This window comes from Electrophorus electricus, chromosome 9 (genome assembly GCF_013358815.1).
Source record: "Electrophorus electricus isolate fEleEle1 chromosome 9, fEleEle1.pri, whole genome shotgun sequence".
Lineage (NCBI taxonomy): Eukaryota > Metazoa > Chordata > Actinopteri > Gymnotiformes > Gymnotidae > Electrophorus > Electrophorus electricus.
Genome location: NC_049543.1, coordinates 8,877,542 through 8,890,897, shown reverse-complemented (window position 1 = coordinate 8,890,897; position 13,356 = coordinate 8,877,542). Strand labels below are relative to the sequence as shown.

Sequence of the window (13,356 nt, the reverse complement as noted above, 5' to 3'; positions counted from 1 at the left end):
TTAGGAGAATCACCTCTGATGGTGTGATTTAGTCCAGCATTTTTCTTAAACCCTGAACTGGGGGCTTTATCCTACTGACCAAAACAGCACGATCAGCATATATTCCATTGACCATTCAAACTGTTTTCCTCTGATTATGTTGTCGCGCAAACCTCAGCATCATGAAAGCTGAACTCTGTATTTATATGGTCACTGTTAAAAGTACTGCTACCACCTTCTCTGTGACAGGTCTGCTGAAAAACTCAGTTTGCTCTCTTTTTTAACTTTCCCCCCAATAGCAGCTCTGTTTGCCACATCTGTGAGAACAGAGACGATTGGCTGGTCAGCCCTCTGCAGCACAGCAGCCTGTCATTCGAGAGTTCACTGTATCAAACTCCTTTTCCAGATTCTGTGGAGGCCTTATACTTGACATCAAAAGGAAAGTCCCCTACTTTGCCAGTGACTTCTACGATGCGTTGCACATCCAATCTTTGTCGGCCATCCTGTTCATCTATCTGGGGACGGTCACGAACGCCATCACGTTCGGGGGCCTGCTTGGGGACGCCACCGACAACATGCAGGTGAACACAAACAAATGTAATACTTCAGCATCAGCACCGGTGGCAGTGTGCAGTTCAGGTTCGGGAAGTAAAAATCTTCCCCAGCACATTGTCCCAGCCACCTGACTCAGCTAACTGGCTCAGACTAGCAGGTAGAGTGAATTGATGAAACCAACCAGATTATTCCTAGGCACAGCATCAGTTTTTGAAGTTTCAGACCTCTGCCTACAGTGCAGCCTTTATCCTGTACTTCTGGAAGACTGTGAAACATTGCAGATAAAAACCATTGTGCTGTTTTGTTACTAACCAAGAAGTATTAGGACAGCTGAATATTTGCCAGTTTAAAATGTGTCTATTAGAGAAATAAAAAAAAATCAGCAAAGAAAAGGACATCCAGTGGGTGTATAGGTCTCCATATTTTCCTTGCTCTGCTTTACAGACACACCTATAAGCCTGAGGCACACTCCAGATATACCGTGCACATGATGTCCTCACATTCAGACTCTGTTCCATTCCTTTTGCAGACACACACACACACACACAGACATTCACACACACCAGATATATCATGCACATCATGAAAATGATGTCCTCATGTTTGGACACTAGCCCCACTGCTGCATTCCTAACCTCCACTTAGCAATCAAGTTGCGCTCACATACACACACACACACACAGCCAAGCTTCTACATCAGTAACCCTGGCCTGTCCGTCTCACCTACAGGGCGTACTGGAGAGCTTTTTGGGCACGGCTGTCACTGGAGCGGTCTTCTGCCTCCTGGCCGGACAGCCCCTCACCATCCTGAGCAGCACAGGGCCAGTGCTCGTCTTCGAGAGGCTCCTCTTCAACTTCAGCAGGTTCCTCTTCCTCTTCTTCATCCTCTAAAAGGGACAAATAAAGAGATGTTGCAGTAGAAGTCTCTGGGTATTTATATACGTAATGATGAAAATAAATGTTCAAGTGGTAGCTAGCATATTTGTCTGTGTACACTATACAATATTATATTATATATATATATATAGTTACAATATTACATATATTGACATATATTACATATACTGAACAATGTATAGATTTTGTACTGTCCTCGAAAATTTGTCACACAGCAAATTCACTGATGGGGTGTGAAAGTGGTCTTCAAATGTGCATTGTGTAGTCATACCATACTGTATTGAACAATACAGAATGTAGCATGTTAATAATGTATTATGCAATTTTGGGAATATATCAACATATTGCAGTAATATTTCATTTTCACATACTCCTTAAATAAATATAAAGAGTGTAAAAAGAACTTGGCTCTTGCAGGGACAACCAGTTCGACTACCTGGAGTTCCGGCTCTGGATCGGCCTGTGGTCGGCCTTCTTCTGCCTTGTGCTGGTGGCGACCGATGCCAGCTTCCTGGTGCAGTACTTCACCCGCTTCACAGAGGAGGGCTTCTCCTCGCTCATCAGCTTCATCTTCATCTATGACGCCTTCAAGAAGATGCTCAGACTGGCCCACTACTACCCAATCAACTCTGATTACAAGGCTGACCACGTTACGCTGTACGACTGCATGTGCATGGCACCCAGCACAGGTAGGAATCAGCACGGGGTGTCGGTGGACTAATTTAGTGCTGCTTTACCCTCTGCATGACCTGTAGGAGTTTCAGTAAGGGTCAGATAGGCTTTAGCGAGTGTCCAAGTGTGCCATGTTCCCTCTGTGCTGGGAGGGGCAATAGGTAGTACTGCCAAGCAGAGGGAAAAGCAGAATATCTAGTCCACGTTTTCGCAGCAGGGATGCATATTACAGAGCTCACTCACTCATCAAAATTAGATTTATAATAACTGACCTTTTTTGCCCTGGTCACTTACACAACTTATGCGTTTACCTGAGCTCAGTGGCTATGCATAAACACTCTGACATTGATGCTGTGCACAAAATCCATGTGGAACTGATGGCACTGAGTATGCAGTAATGGTGCTAGTCACCGAGGAGGCCAGTATGGATTTTATGGTTTAGGGAGTGATTTGACTGTGTGGGGGCAGCATAGTAGATAAATATAAGGAGGTTCAGAGTGTGCTGTTGGCGTAGTGCGTGAAATCCATATACAACTGGCGGGAACTGAACACAAATTAACGAATTTGTCAGTAGAGCTGGGCATGGCCTTACCCACCAGGAAGGCCATTGCGGGTTTGTGTTTAAAGAAATTCGTTAAGTGATATGTGGTTTGAAAGTGAACTAGTCTGGGGGTGGGGGGAGGGGGGTCCCTCTGAACTTCAGAATCTGGAGGTGTCCTGGACTTTAATCAGTGAAACACAGAAGAAGGGAGGCTTCTGTCTGATGAGCCCTGTGAAGAGCTTTGGGGGGTTCTTAGAGGGCAGAGGCTATTAGAATTAGAGGTTAGACATAATTGAGTGGAGTGGACTGGGCCTTTTATGAAACCCTAACGGTTTGGCTCAGGATATCTCATCCTGTGTATTATTTAGTTTTTGTATATTATTTCCATTTAGAAGCACCTCATTGGTGCTAGCGATTTTGACCCATCTTTTGTCATGCATTAGCCATCCTCTAACTCTTCGTCCATGATTATGATCACTGCTGACTGAGTTTTGGGGTGTTAGACTACGCTCAGCCCAGTGTGACATCGGCACATGGACACAGAAAACATCTCACTGCTGGGTAGAAAACTGCTATACACCCACCACCCACTCCGATACACCCACCACCATGCTACTGTCATGGCAGTGTCACCGCTGTGCTGAGATACCTGGTCAGCAAATTGGTCAGCTGTGCTTCTTTGGTCAAACAACTGACCAGTGATGAACTGGCTCCATAATGAGTGACAAATTCTGCATAGCGACAGAAGACGCATGTACTGCACCTATAAGAGGTGTTTTCCTAATAAAGTAGCTATTGAATGTAGGTGCAAGGTAGGTGTTACTACTAAAGTCATCGAGTATTTCTAAGTTTTATCAAACGTCATTCTTTAATATTGTTATCTTTAGTTCAGTTTTGGAGTGATGCCGTAAGTAAGATATCTTTGACTTGATACATTGCTAGTCCCAAGGCTCAGCCATTAGACAAAGAAACTTTTAATTCCTTTATTTTATTTTCATTATTAAACTTTATACACAAAGAAAAATGATTTTTGTCAAGGAAGTGGAATCTGCTCTACATGGTATGGGACGAGCCCATAAACCTCTTCACTAGTCTTGTACATGCAGTGCTAGGCAGGAGCAGTTTTTAAGTGCAGATGAAAAAGCTTTTAGTCTGTCAGCCAAGTGTATGGCGGTAACAGGTCTGATTTCACAGCATCATTTGCAGCATTTGAAAATGTGGGCAAAACAGTATTATGTAAGCAAGCCCAGCTAGAATTTTTTTTTTTAATGTCTATATGATCCATCATAAATTCAAAACCTACCCTATATCATGTTATAGTATACACAGTATTACTGTCCTGCTACAGTCTATGATACACTGGTATTACATAGTTATTAGTTACACATTCTGTCACTATCAATATTATTATTGGTAACATTGATTCTAATTAAAGAATTTGATATTACTGTTTAGAATACCCCAGGATGGTACTGCATGCTAGAATGCTGTTTTACACCTACAATCTATATATCAAAAATAAAATAAAATTTGCTTCACAGAAATTTGCTTCCTTTGAGGCAGATGCTTCCTTCTAGCGCTCACCATCAGCAGCCCTTCCATTCTTGTGTGCCACAGCTGATGTTTGTTTATTGTGCTCGCTTTGTTGCGTGTGTGTGTGTGTGTGTGTGTGTGTGTGTGTGTGTGGTCACGTTTGCCAGTGCAAAAATGAAGTTGAGGGAGTTAATCACCCCCATCCCCTCCCCCCGACGGTGCACTAATGCATCATCCACCACCCGCCACCTTCCTCTGAAGTAGCTGTGTACTCCACCTACCTCCCCTCCCCCCAGGTTCCTCCAGCGCCCCCCCTGGGAACCAGGAGAAACTGCAGACAGGTGGAAATCAGCATCTAATAAGCCGCGGAGGCTGGGAGGGTCTTTAAAGATTAATGGCGGAGAGAATGCATTGAGTGCTGGCGGTACACACACCAGGATGTCACAGCTGTAGCAGGCTGTTCACCGCCAGTGAAAGGAAGTGAAAGCTTAGGTAGATGCTAATTCTGTCAGAGGAGAGAGAGAAAAAGAGAGAGTGAAGCACTCTTAATGTCGCATGACTAATTATCAACGGCGCCTTTTTATTTACTGTCTGATACTTAGGATATAAGTAATTGTACTTATATGTACATTGCTGGTGATGAAGAGTGCTGAACTTCCTTTGGAATTTCAAAGTAAGAGTGGTATATGGTTCATACTGCAGCTGGTGGTTTTCATTCTCTACCTAACAAATATGTTATGATGCCACAAATATTGGCTCTATAACAATAAACAGTCTCTAGGGTTGCAGGATATGTCCTAATAGTCAAGTATGAGTGTTACCTTTTAAAATCCTCCAGGATGATGCTGCATGTTTTTGCTATATGTGGGTCAGTATTTAACCTGCTTTTATATCTTTCAGTAAATAGCTCAGACGCATACAACGATGCAGATGAAACATCCATTGTGTTGGACAACTTAACCGACCTAGTAAGTTCAGCCTCTCCATCAGCCCTGATCACTTTAAAGTTTCCTTAATGTTTAACATGTTCCTTAATGTTTCACATGTTTTCACATGTTTCACATCTCATGTCTACGGTGTATGGGACAAACAGATATGAGTCTCCCTTTTGATGTGAGTGACATATAGTTGTCTCTAAAACCAATTTTGCACTTGCTTGAGTTAAAATAACGCACAGCTAATCTACACAACCCTGTTTTCGAAAATTGCCCTCAGTCTCAATTGCAATCCGGCCCATAACTGTCATATTATCCTGCGGTATCAATGTGTAGAAAATGGCCATAGTCTCAGTGGGGTTAAACCCACTTCCTCTGCCCTGAGCTCACTGAAACATAATGCCCAACCACAATCCCTGCCACCACCTGCTCGGCTTGCCTGAAGGAAATCTCTGCTCTCGTGCTGCACCCTTTATCTAACACAGGGCCACCGTGGACACACGTTTCAGTCAGCTTCCCTACCAGTTCTCCTTTAGCATATTGCAATGTAAGAATCTCAAGGTGCCCCTCCCACTGTTTGGTAAGTAGAGTGAGTAAGTAGATGCTGTCTCCTACGAGAAACATATCAAGATGAACATATAGAAGAGTTTGCTGGGCTGATTTTTAGACTAATTCACAGAATAAGTAGGAGTTTTTTGAAAATCCATCAAGTCTTTTGAAGAAAAAACATACACAACCCCCAAGGTTCAGTTCTAAAAACATACTTTAACACACATTACCCATGTAGGGTTTCCTGCGTTTAACATAAGGGGTGTGCTTTACCTCCAAAAGCCCTTCAACACTACCTGGTCCTCGTTGACGAAGAAGGAATGCCTGAAGTATGGTGGCAATCTGGTGGGGAAAGCCTGTGACTTTGTGCCTGACATCACTCTTATGTCCTTCATCCTGTTCTTTGGCACCTATGCCTGCTCCATGTGTCTGAAAAAGTTCAAGACCACACCCTTCTTCCCCACCACGGTAAGCCGCCGACAGAATTCCCCATCGCCATTCCCATTTTCGGCTCCACTTCATTCCCCAAAACTATGGATTAAGGGAACTGCGTCCTTTCCGCCTGTCCCATCACAGTTCTTTCTGTTGCTAGGTGAGGAAGCTCATCAGCGACTTCGCCATCATCTTGGCCATCCTGATTTTCTGCTGCGTCGATGCTTTGGTGGGAGTTGACACACCCAAGCTCATTGTGCCAAGTGAATTTAAGGTAGGCCTCAAGTCCTTTGATTTATAAACTTCTTCAGATTCATTTATTTCCACCCAAACAAATTGTGTATATTATTCATTACTCACATGTAAGTATTTCTATCAGTTATTGCTCTCTGTTCCTCTTCTCACTCTTTCCCCCATCCTGCAGCCTACGAGCCCACACCGAGGCTGGTTTGTGCCACCGTTCGGTGGGAACCCCTGGTGGGTGTACCTGGCATCTGCTCTGCCAGCCCTGCTGGTCACCATCCTGCTCTTCATGGACCAGCAGATCACGGCCGTCATCATCAATCGCAAGGAACACAAGCTGAAGGTAGCCCCCCCCGATAGACACACCCCGCCAGCTCCGAGACCAAGACCGTGGTCGGCAGGCATTCTCCTGGAAACCAGGAAAACCCACATAGTTGTTGGCAAACCACAACCAGCCTTGCGCTCTCTGCCAGTACTGCCATATTTAGAGGGTTTTGTCATATACAGAGGGTTCTGTCACTCCTCCTTTGTTCCTAGGAGGTGAGTTAAGGCTTTAATGTAAAAACAGCTTGGCACTAGCAGGTCCTTTTGAGTCACAGATAATGGCAAGCATGGAAGATCAGGGCAGAATATTGGTCCAAAGTATAAACCGCAGACCCTAAATTAGTGAGAGATAATTGTGAGAGCACCATGTGCAACCGCTGGATCAATCTGTTGTGTGTGCATCCAGCGTTTTACACAACACCACAAACCATGTGCACATTTGCAGTGGGAACTATTTTCCCTCCATTCAGGCTATCCCTACACTGCTTAGTCAGCGGCCGTAACAACTGGGCCTTTTGTTGCTCGCAGTGTGAACAGATTTGGAGGAGCCTGACAAAGACGCGTTTGTGAACCAGCCGAAAAAAACAAATCCTTTCATTTGCCTTTGGATGACGCAATATGACACTTTTTCTGCAACACTGCATGCCCCTCTGTCCGAGACCCTCAAAAGCTTCACTACTAAGGGAGAGCTCCTCCTTTATCTGTGCCTTTGATTGTAATGAATAACGAACTGGGATCAAGAACCCTGACCCCGGTTTAATAAAGTACCCAGAGTGAAGTTGTGAGTTGTTGACTTGCAAGTCTTGATTTCAAGGCTCATAAATGTTCTTTGGGTCTGGACGTTGAGAATCTCGGTAACGGCCTGTTCTAAGCATGCCTCCTTCTCTCTGTGGTTTGCGTGTTGCAGAAAGGTGCAGGCTACCACCTGGACCTCTTCTGGGTGGGGGTCCTGATCGCTGTATGCTCATTCATGGGCCTGCCGTGGTATGTCGCCGCCACCGTCATCTCCATCGCCCACATTGACAGCCTGAAGATGGAGACGGAGACCTCAGCTCCTGGAGAGCAGCCTAAGTTTCTGGGGGTCAGGTAAGTTTCACCAGCTGACAAATCCCCGTTTTGGCAGTAGGGACCACTTATGCCTGGTAGTGGCAGCATAATAGAGTTATGCAATAACTGAAGTTTGGAAGAAAGTCCACACCTGAAGCTCTTTTCTCCCAGTTAAGGTTTAATATATACCAAAGCTACTGTGCCGCTACCTTCCCTGTTTCACCCCGCACCTGTCATCTCCTCAGCAAAGCAGAAGCCGCTTTAAACTCCCGAGTCCTGACTCCTTTCCGCTCTCTGTGGTTTCACATTCTCTCCTGAAACCGGATTTGGTTGAATGCGCAGTCCACATGTGCATCTGCTGACACATGTGCCATGAGGTGGATTCAACATTGTAAATGCAAATCGCAACGACACATAATCCGCTCTCGGTGTGCTGCCGTCATGGCAGAGATGTGCCTGCCAGGTGGGGACCTTATTTGCCGTTACGCCGCAGGGCTCCGCAGCACTGCACACTGCGGGGCTGGAGGAGGGTGGGTCGTGTTTAGAAGGCTGCTTATTTGGTTACACTTGGAGAAGCCATATTGACACAGCTGTAAGCTGCACAAACATCAGCACTTTTCCAGCAGTGGAAAATCCAACCCGGGGGCATTTGGCATATGTACCGCTGACCAGAACTATGTCAGTAGCAGCCAGTAATGACTTATTTACTTCTTTAGTTGTAACAGCCAGGCAGTATTATTGTCAGACCAGGCATTTTCATCATGGTGGTATTAATCCTCTGCAGGGAGCAGAGGGTGACCGGTGTCTGCGTGTTCCTTCTCACCGGCCTTTCTGTCTTCATGTCTCCAATCCTCAAGGTAACATGGCTTTTTATACAAAAGAGCGTATTTCCTGTTGTGTTCCTGCTGATGGCATGGCATTTTGCTTGCCAGATTTTTTTTCTACCATGTGCATATTATACTGGGCAGTCCTTAATATCCTGTGCAGTGACATGAATTTGGCTCTCTTCTCCAGCATATTGAATTGAAAATGAAACACTATGAGATTAACTCACTGTGAGGCACTGTGGAATGTCCTGAGGTTAACACTATGACTGCAGACAGTCAACCTTTATTTGATGGTATTTGTATCAGTATCGCCTTTACACATTGTCCAAGTAACCTAAGGTCTTTTTAAAAGGGAAATGTATTAAAAGGCCATTTGACTTTGTAATGGTGCATATATGTAGACTGGCATCGCTAATTATTAGTCATCAGTTTATTTCTCGAATTACCTTATTTATACTTGCAATGTTTGTTCAGGTTGCATATATGTGTGTCATTCTCCCCAGTTCATTCCCATGCCTGTTTTGTATGGAGTCTTCCTCTACATGGGCGTGGCCTCACTCAACGGAGTCCAGGTGAGTTGGTCTGGTATCTCTCGCCACACCTTCCCCCAGCCACCCGTCCACACGATCGCTCCCTGCTCACTCTCGCCTCTCGTCCAGTTCATGGACCGCCTGCAACTACTCCTCATGCCTGCCAAGCACCAGCCGGATCTGATCTACCTGCGGCACGTGCCCCTACGCAAGGTGCACCTCTTCACCTTCATCCAGCTGCTGTGCCTAGCCCTGCTCTGGATCCTCAAGTCCACCGTGGCTGCCATCATCTTTCCGGTCATGGTAAGTTTGCATCTATCTGCTCCAGCCACCCCCGCAACCCACCGCTTGCTACGGCTCACCGAGCCAGATCCGTGTCTGGGAAACACATCACTTGAGTGTCGACTTCGAAGAATTTTGGTCAGTCAGAGGCTTCTGTTTCCTGTATGCTGGTGATGTATAGAAACCAATGGAAATTGGTAAGCTGAGCTACCAATAAGCTGGGCTAAGATGACCTAAACATGTGACGCTTGCAGTCACATAAGAATCTTGTTATAGTTTTTTATATTTTATCGGTAGATGAAACTTTATCAGTACAGTACAGTACCATCCTCAACAGTGTTCCAGAGAATGAACCTAATGCAACGTCTAACACACTGCCATGTGTTTGGCCAGATCCTGGCTTTGGTTGCAGTGAGGAAGGCCATGGACTACGTCTTCTCTCAGCATGACCTCAGTTTCCTGGATGACGTCATCCCGGAGAAGGACAAGAAGAAAAAGGAAGATGAGAAAAAGAAGAAGAAGAAAAGAGGAAGCATAGACAGTGACGCAGACGATGTAAGTAACCCAAACACTGCTATTATCATCTTATATCATCATATTATCATCTAAATAACTATAAAGACTGTCGGAAGTTATTTTTATGGCTCAAATAAAGCAATAGTATTGCTTTTTCAACGGTTCTCCTCTATCCTGCATGTAGCTCCATGTAGGAGTGATATTGCTTCAGGTCCCACCAGTACATTTATCTACCTCGCCCACTTCGGTGGCTGCCAGAGAGACCAGCGCAGGGAGACACACTGCTGTCACTCCCCATTACGCCTCCTATTAAAAATATGATTCTGCAACTTTTGATCTTTCCTGTGCACCCATGAGTCTGAGTCTGTTGGGACCAGGTTTCATTATTGGGCCTAACCATGAACTGTGGTTCAAGTCAAGTCAAATTTATATATAACTCTTTTTACAACAGATATTGTCACAAAGCAACTTTACAAATGTCTGGGACCAAGCCCCCAGTGAGCAAGCCAAGGGCGACAGTGGCAAGGAAAAACTCCCTAGAGCACGAGGAAGAAACCTGGAGAGGAACCCATGTTTTTTCTTTCTCTCCATCTTTGTCATTGTAAAGTGACCTTGAGTCTGTGAAAGGCACTAAATAAATTAAACTTATAAGACTCGGAGGGGCCATCCCCCTCTGGCCAACAACGGACACAACAATTGTAACAGTATAGACAACAAGGAGCAGAATAAGTAGTGAAAGAGAAATATAAATAAATCATAATCAAATAAAAAATAAGCAATTAATGTCTAGTCAGGTTCTCTAGAAGTCCTAGTCTGTTCCTGATGGCGTGCATGGGTCTGAAACCCATACTGCATGAGAAGCACCATCAAGGGCAACGGAGACTTGGATCCATAAAAACTCCAAGATCTTTAACTGTTAGAGAAGGTGTGATTGGGAGATCATTGAGGTTCATTGAGTAATTAGAGAGTGAGGATCTAGCTATCTCTGGGCCTAATAGAAGCAGCTCTGTTTTGTCAGGATTAAGTGAGAGAAAGTTCCTCAACATCTAGTGTCTGACGTTCTTTATGCATTCCTTAATAATACTAAGCTGCTATTTGTCCTCTGATTTAGCTGACAAATATAGCTGAGGATTATCAGCGTAGCAGTGGAAACTAACACGGCGTTTACATATAATGTCACCTAGAGGTAGAATATATAAAGAAAAAAGCAGAGGCCCTAGAACAGATTCATAGCTAACCTTGTTGTATGCTGAGAAGCCTCCCTTCATGTTAACAAACTCAGAAAATGTCAGAACTTCAGGTCTTGAATATAATCAGGCTTGATTGCATATCAGTAATTTTAACTTTAAAAAAGTGCAAAAGATTCACATTTTGATTGAGATGTTTCAAAGTCCATCAATAGGTAAAAATAAATCTTTAGTGCTATTACTGTTTTCATGTATTATCTTTGAAAAATGCAGTTGCATCTCCTTTTGCATTGTCTTCTTATAATTTTTAATGCAAATTTCTAGAAATTAATTGTGTTCTGTCAATAATGCCTAAAAAAATAATGCCTGAAATCATGAAATTTGGCTAACAGCAGACCCCTATGCCAGGTCCTTCATGCTTAATGGTGTGCTATATCCGTCCAAGGCATTCAGCAGTTGTGAGCATGCCTTGCCCCCACCGCATGCTGCCCCACCCCTACTTCCTCTGACCCTTTTTTAAGTGCTCAGCGAATCCTTTTACCTCCCCCGCAGTCGGACTGCCCCTTCAACGAGACCGTCCCCAGCATTAAAATCCCCCTGGACATGATGGAGCAGGAGCCTTTCTTGGGGGAGAAAGCCTCCGACAGTAAGTAAGAGCCGAACGGTGATGGCACCCCGACCCTCTTTCCGGGCCCCCAGCCGCGGGGTCCCGGGCACTCCTCCCATCATGCTGCACTGCCTGCAGCGCATGTGGTTACTAAAGCCTCCTCTCCCATCAGTGGTTCCTTTTGCTCTCTCTCTTCCCAGACTTTTTAAACCCCTTCTTTCTCTCTTCTGAATTTCAGCTGCATGCTTTTGCTTTAATATTGTCACATTTGGAAAGGACGGGTCTCGTAGTAGAAAGCAGCATCGCTTTTCTTTTGGGTCAATTTGTGTGTCAACACATTTCATCGGGCAAATTGGTCCCATTTGTTTAGTTGATGCATTACAGAATGATCTCCTGGTAGTGAAATGATGTTGACCATGACCTTGTGGGTAACGTGGATGCCAAAGTTTGCTTGTATTTGCATATGCAAGCAAACGGGCCCAAATTGACATGGGCGCATAAATATTTGTACACTTTTTTTGGCTCCTCTTTGCATGCATGATACTGAGCACTTTCTAACGGCACGTCAACGCATGCTTGAATATGATGTTGCTTTTCAGTTCACTGCAACAAAAGTGCATTAACCAGCCTTGAGACGTGGGTTCCAGTGGATTCCAGTTTGTGTGCATGGGAGGCATTCTTGTGGTGCAAGCGTGACGGTGTAGCTGCAGGGCTTTTGTGTGTCTCGCTCTAACCACGCATCTTGTCCCGCAGAGGAGAAACCTTTTCATGAACAATACACCTCATGCTGAGAAGCTGCACTGCTGTCAGGACAGCCTGGTGTCAAGGTAAGCCAAAGGGTGTGGGATGCCTGCGCTTGTGTGAGTGTGCGAAGATCAGTTTGAATGTGGAATATTTACATTTTGAATGTGTGCGTGCATGTTTGTGCATGGGTGTGTGTATGCCTCTGGGTGTGCGCGTGTTCATCACCCAGTCAGAACGGTCGTGATTCGTGCGTGGAAGGCCTCCGGACAGCCTTATCTAGGCTTAAGGCAGATCGCAGTGTGCAAGGTGCAGATGACTCCAGGCAGTGTAAGCAGTGTAGCAGTGAAGAGCCAGTAAGGGCTATACACACAAATGCCAGTCAACGTTCTAGACAAACATGAGTGTGCAACTTATAGGAGTCTTATTTTCCTGGCCTGTTATCACCCCCGTGGGTAATTATCCCTGCCCTTCTTCTGACGAAGGCTTGTGTAGGTCACACTGTGCTGCTGCAGTGGCAGTGATACAATAATCTCAGGGTGGTGCTGATAAAAGCAAACTTTAAAATTGATTATGGCACCTAGAAAACCTTTGTCAAAGCCTACGTCTTATACTGGCAGTTTTTATGAGTAGTCTAGACTAAAATGATCAAGAGGCAATTTCTGTTGGCTAATCCAAAATGAGCTAATAAAAGATTGTTAAACTATAAATTGGACTGATAAAGCATTATGGTAAGATGCAAAGTAAGTTGTTGATCTGTAACTCCACAACTCCATTATGTCTACTGTGTTGAAATGATAAATGCATGAGACTGTCCTTCTCTTAAAATCACTAATAGAATTACATTCCTTATTTAATCTGTTTTTCAGTCCAGAGAGACTGTGCCTCAGATTAAATGTGCCTCAGATTAGAATTAAAATGGACTCAGACGACGACGACGACGACTACAAATACTTCTG

The 13,356-nt window shown here is 44.6% G+C and overlaps 1 protein-coding gene across 2 annotated transcripts in view; it reads left to right on the top strand.

Annotated features, from left to right (window-relative positions):
* slc4a4a (solute carrier family 4 member 4a) overlaps positions 1 to 13,356 on the top strand; it is a 44,443-nt gene extending 31,087 nt beyond the window's left edge. The window contains exons 13-27 of one of the 2 annotated variants that reach the window (XM_027028691.2): positions 386 to 560; positions 1,264 to 1,397; positions 1,849 to 2,120; positions 5,078 to 5,145; positions 5,944 to 6,129; positions 6,254 to 6,367; positions 6,518 to 6,679; positions 7,568 to 7,746; positions 8,492 to 8,564; positions 9,038 to 9,106; positions 9,194 to 9,367; positions 9,740 to 9,901; positions 11,602 to 11,695; positions 12,410 to 12,483; positions 13,267 to 13,356. In XM_027028691.2, coding sequence (XP_026884492.2) covers positions 386 to 560; positions 1,264 to 1,397; positions 1,849 to 2,120; positions 5,078 to 5,145; positions 5,944 to 6,129; positions 6,254 to 6,367; positions 6,518 to 6,679; positions 7,568 to 7,746; positions 8,492 to 8,564; positions 9,038 to 9,106; positions 9,194 to 9,367; positions 9,740 to 9,901; positions 11,602 to 11,695; positions 12,410 to 12,447 — 1,900 coding nt within the window. In that variant the 3' untranslated portion in view covers positions 12,448 to 12,483; positions 13,267 to 13,356. Of the gene's footprint in view, positions 1 to 385; positions 561 to 1,263; positions 1,398 to 1,848; positions 2,121 to 5,077; positions 5,146 to 5,943; positions 6,130 to 6,253; positions 6,368 to 6,517; positions 6,680 to 7,567; positions 7,747 to 8,491; positions 8,565 to 9,037; positions 9,368 to 9,739; positions 9,902 to 11,601; positions 11,696 to 12,409; positions 12,484 to 13,266 lie in introns of both variants that reach the window. The other variant, XM_027028681.2, reaches the window with a different exon arrangement.